Source organism: Pecten maximus, chromosome 8, assembly GCF_902652985.1.
Source record: "Pecten maximus chromosome 8, xPecMax1.1, whole genome shotgun sequence".
In the NCBI taxonomy this organism is placed as follows: domain Eukaryota; kingdom Metazoa; phylum Mollusca; class Bivalvia; order Pectinida; family Pectinidae; genus Pecten; species Pecten maximus.
The window spans coordinates 24,743,954-24,748,009 of record NC_047022.1 but is presented as its reverse complement, the minus strand read 5'-3'; the positions used below and the strand labels follow the sequence as shown (position 1 = coordinate 24,748,009).

The following is a 4,056-nucleotide window of genomic DNA, read 5'->3' as shown; positions in this document are numbered from 1 at the left end:
ATTTCTAGGCTTGGATGAATTTTATATCCGGTACATGTCCACTGGCCTTGCCACCTGGAATCCGGCAGATGTCTATGAAGTTTCATGTGATGTTGACGTCACATTTTATCCCTTCGACAAACAGACGTGTAAACTCTTGTTTACCCCTTGGTTTTACATGCCAACGGAAGTTTCATTTAATGCATTAAATCCGGACCTTGACTTAGAAATGTTTTCGGAAAATGCAATATGGGAACTATTATCAACACAAATTTCAATTATTGAAAACGGTTTTGAGATTGTCGAAATAAAACTCTCGTTCAAGAGGCGTTTTGCGTTCTATGTAGTCAACATGATATTGCCCCTGTGTATGATGACGGCGATCAATTCCTTCGTATTCATACTTCCGGTCGACTCTGGTGAAAGAGTGGGGTTCTCAATTACAAATCTCCTGTCAATTGCTGTATTTCTCACGATTGTGACAGAAGCTCTCCCGGAGGCGTCCATGCCTCAGATATCCATACTGTGCTATCTTCTACTCACTCAGATGGCAATGAGTGTATTAATTATGCTTCTGACCATCCTTTCGATCAAGATCTACCTTTCAGAAGAGGAGAAAGTACCACAACATTACATCACATTCGTTAATATTATGGGATATAGGTGCCGGAAGAAGAAATCTGAAACGGCTACTGTGACACCAACAGAAATAAGTGTAACCCCTGCGTCACGTGATGCAAACAACAAGAAAGATAATTCGCGAAAGAAATCACCACCTGAACAGAGGAAACCTACGACAGCGGATGAAACCACGTCTAAAAGTGATGACGAAGTTGCCATCACATGGAAGACAGTGGGAAACGCATTCGATAAGGCATGTCTTCTGTTTATCATCATGACTTCCCTAGTCATCAACATGACGTTCATGGTGTACCTGATCCATGCTTACTTCTAAAACAATGAATACATCATATGGTTGTATTATTCTTCATGAACAACATAAAATATTATTCTTCAGACTATTCTTAAAATGCATGCTTGTTTTAAAATGTACATTATAATATCCTTTTATTTCCCTAACGCTTCAGCGACTCTAGACTTATTATCGAATGTCACAGTTGATTGTTTTTTTTCTTTTGATGAATCATTCAGAGGTATGTTTTAATTAATATTTATTACTTATATATGTCACCAAAATTCATTTTGTAATAGATCGGTTGGTTCCCTTGAAAATACTTAAATGCTCCCATGAAAATTAATCTAATCGATAATCAATCTGATTATACATTCCTAATCAATCGTAGTATATGCCGATGTTGCACCTTACCTTTCGTGTTATTGAATAACAGTAACAGACTTACATCGCAAAAAAACGACTACTTACATTATACTTTTATAAAAAGGTTGTCGTATACTTTATAAACAATAATGATATCTGAAACAAATATATCTATTTTGTAAATCGATTGATCTTTATTCCTTTTCTTGTCATTAATGTAACCGAGGTGAATACTAGCCGCTATATACCGCTCGTCTTCAGAGAAAATCTTTATGTTGATCGGTTGAGCGTTACATTAGCAAGCAAGACAGATATTCCTGGTACGGTCTATAGTGATCGCAGTTATCTAAATTTAATCAACCATGCGCTCTGTAACATTACATCAACAAGTAAAAAGGTAAAAGAGACATTTTATCGAGGTTGTCATTTTCACTACCCCTAATGATCTGCTGTAGACAATGTCCATGACCGCCATATTGCCTCTTATACTGATCACTGTAACCTGGGTCCAGACACTTGTTCTTCAGGGGTCAATGGATGAAATGTTATATTTCATTATTCGGGATTTCACACAACCTGGAAACATCGAAGTAGAAAGCACACAAATGATTTTTCTTGGATATACCATTAGGATTCAATCAGGAAACCAGTGGGCATAACATTGTGACGTTTTTGAGGCCTTTCGATTTTCTGATAATGCCTTCAAGATTTCTACACGTTGAGTCCTACAATGACTATTGCATGAGGAAATCTTGAACTTTATTTAGTACACAGCATATATTTATCACGCAGTAATCATGATTGTTGGCTCGGATGGAAGCGCGATCGGAAATCTAATTCCGGCCGCCTTGGTGAAAGGCAAGTGTGAATCGCTCGTTGAATCAAATCGTTAATAATGCCGGGTTCTTATTTCGAAAATAGAATATAATCTTGATTTGAGTAAGATCTTAAACAGTTGTTGTCGTTGATGTAACAGTAGACGCTTACTATCTATTCTCGGTCAACTTGTCATCTCTTCCTGGTCCAGATCTATTCTCGGTCAACTTGTCCTCTCATCCTGGTCCAGATCTATTCTCGGTCAACTTGTCCTCTCATCCTGGTCCAGATCTATTCTCGGTCAACTTGTCCTCTCTTCCTGGTCCAGATCTATTCTCGGTCAACTTGTCCTCTCTTCCTGGTCCAGATCTATACTCGGTCAACTTGTCCTCTCATCCTGGTCCAGATCTATTCTCGGTCAACTTGTCCTCTCATCCTGGTCCAGGTCTATTCTCGGTCAACTTGTCCTCTCATCCTGGTCCAGATCTATTCTCGGTCAACTTGTCCTCTCTTCCTGGTCCAGATCTATTCTCGGTCAACTTGTCATCTCTTCCTGGTCCAGATCTATTCTCGGTCAACTTGTCCTCTCTTCCTGGTCCAGATCTATTCTCGGTCAACTTGTCCTCTCATCCTAGTCCAGATCTATTCTCGGTCAACTTGTCCTCTCTTCCTGGTCCAGATCTATTCTCGGTCAACTTGTCCTCTCATCCTGGTCCAGATCTATTCTCGGTCAACTTGTCCTCTCATCCTGGTCCAGATCTATTCTCGGTCAACTTGTCCTCTCATCCTGGTCCAGATCTATTCTCGGTCAACTTGTCATCTCATCCTGGTCCAGATCTATTCTCGGTCAACTTGTCCTCTCATTCTGGTCCAGATCTATTCTCAGTCAACTTGTCCTATCATCCTGGTCCAGATCTATTCTCGGTCAACTTGTCCTCTCTTCCTGGTCCAGATCTATTCTCGGTCAACTTGTCCTCTCATCCTGGTCCAGATCTATTCTCGGTCAACTTGTCCTCTCTTCCTGGTCCAGATCTATTCTCGGTCAACTTGTCCTCTCATCCTGGTCCAGATCTATTCTCGGTCAACTTGTCCTCTCATCCTGGTCCTAGATCTATTCTCGGTCAACTTGTCCTCTCATCCTGGTCCTAGATCTATTCTCGGTCAACTTGTCCTCTCATTCCTGGTCCTAGATCTATTCTCGGTCAACTTGTCCTCTCATCCTGGTCCAGATCTATTCTCGGTCAACTTGTCCTCTCATCCTGGTCCAGATCTATTCTCGGTCAACTTGTCCTCTCATCCTGGTCCAGATCTATTCTCGGTCAACTTGTCCTCTCATCCTGGTCCAGATCTATTCTCGGTCAACTTGTCCTCTCATCCTGGTCCAGATCTATTCTCGGTCAACTTGTCATCTCATCCTGGTCCAGATCTATTCTCGGTCAACTTGTCCTCTCTTCCTGGTCCAGATCTATTCTCGGTCAACTTGTCCTCTCTTCCTGGTCCAGATCTATTCTCGGTCAACTTGTCCTCTCATCCTGGTCCAGATCTATTCTCGGTCAACTTGTCCTCTCATCCTGGTCCAGATCTATTCTCGGTCAACTTGTCCTCTCATCCTGGTCCAGATCTATTCTCGGTCAACTTGTCCTCTCATCCTGGTCCAGATCTATTCTCGGTCAACTTGTCCTCTCTTCCTGGTCCAGATCTATTCTCGGTCAACTTGTCCTCTCATCCTGGTCCAGATCTATTCTCGGTCAACTTGTCCTCTCTTCCTGGTCCAGATCTATTCTCGGTCAACTTGTCATCTCTTCCTGGTCCAGATCTATTCTCGGTCAACTTGTCCTCTCATCCTGGTCCAGATCTATTCTCGGTCAACTTGTCCTATCATCCTGGTCCAGATCTATTCTCGGTCAACTTGTCCTCTCTTCCTGGTCTAGATCTATTCTCGGTCAACTTGTCATCTCATCCTGGTCTAGATCTATTCTCGG

The 4,056-nt window shown here is 41.9% G+C and overlaps 1 protein-coding gene across 1 annotated transcript; it reads left to right on the top strand.

Moving 5' to 3' along the window:
• The first annotated feature begins 331 nt into the window (after nucleotides 1-331).
• LOC117332224 (acetylcholine receptor subunit alpha-like) lies at nucleotides 332-934 on the top strand. Its single transcript, XM_033891108.1, has one exon. The coding sequence runs from the start codon at nucleotides 332-334 to the stop codon at nucleotides 932-934; it is 603 nt and encodes a 200-aa protein (XP_033746999.1).
• Nucleotides 935-4,056: the final 3,122 nt, after the last annotated feature.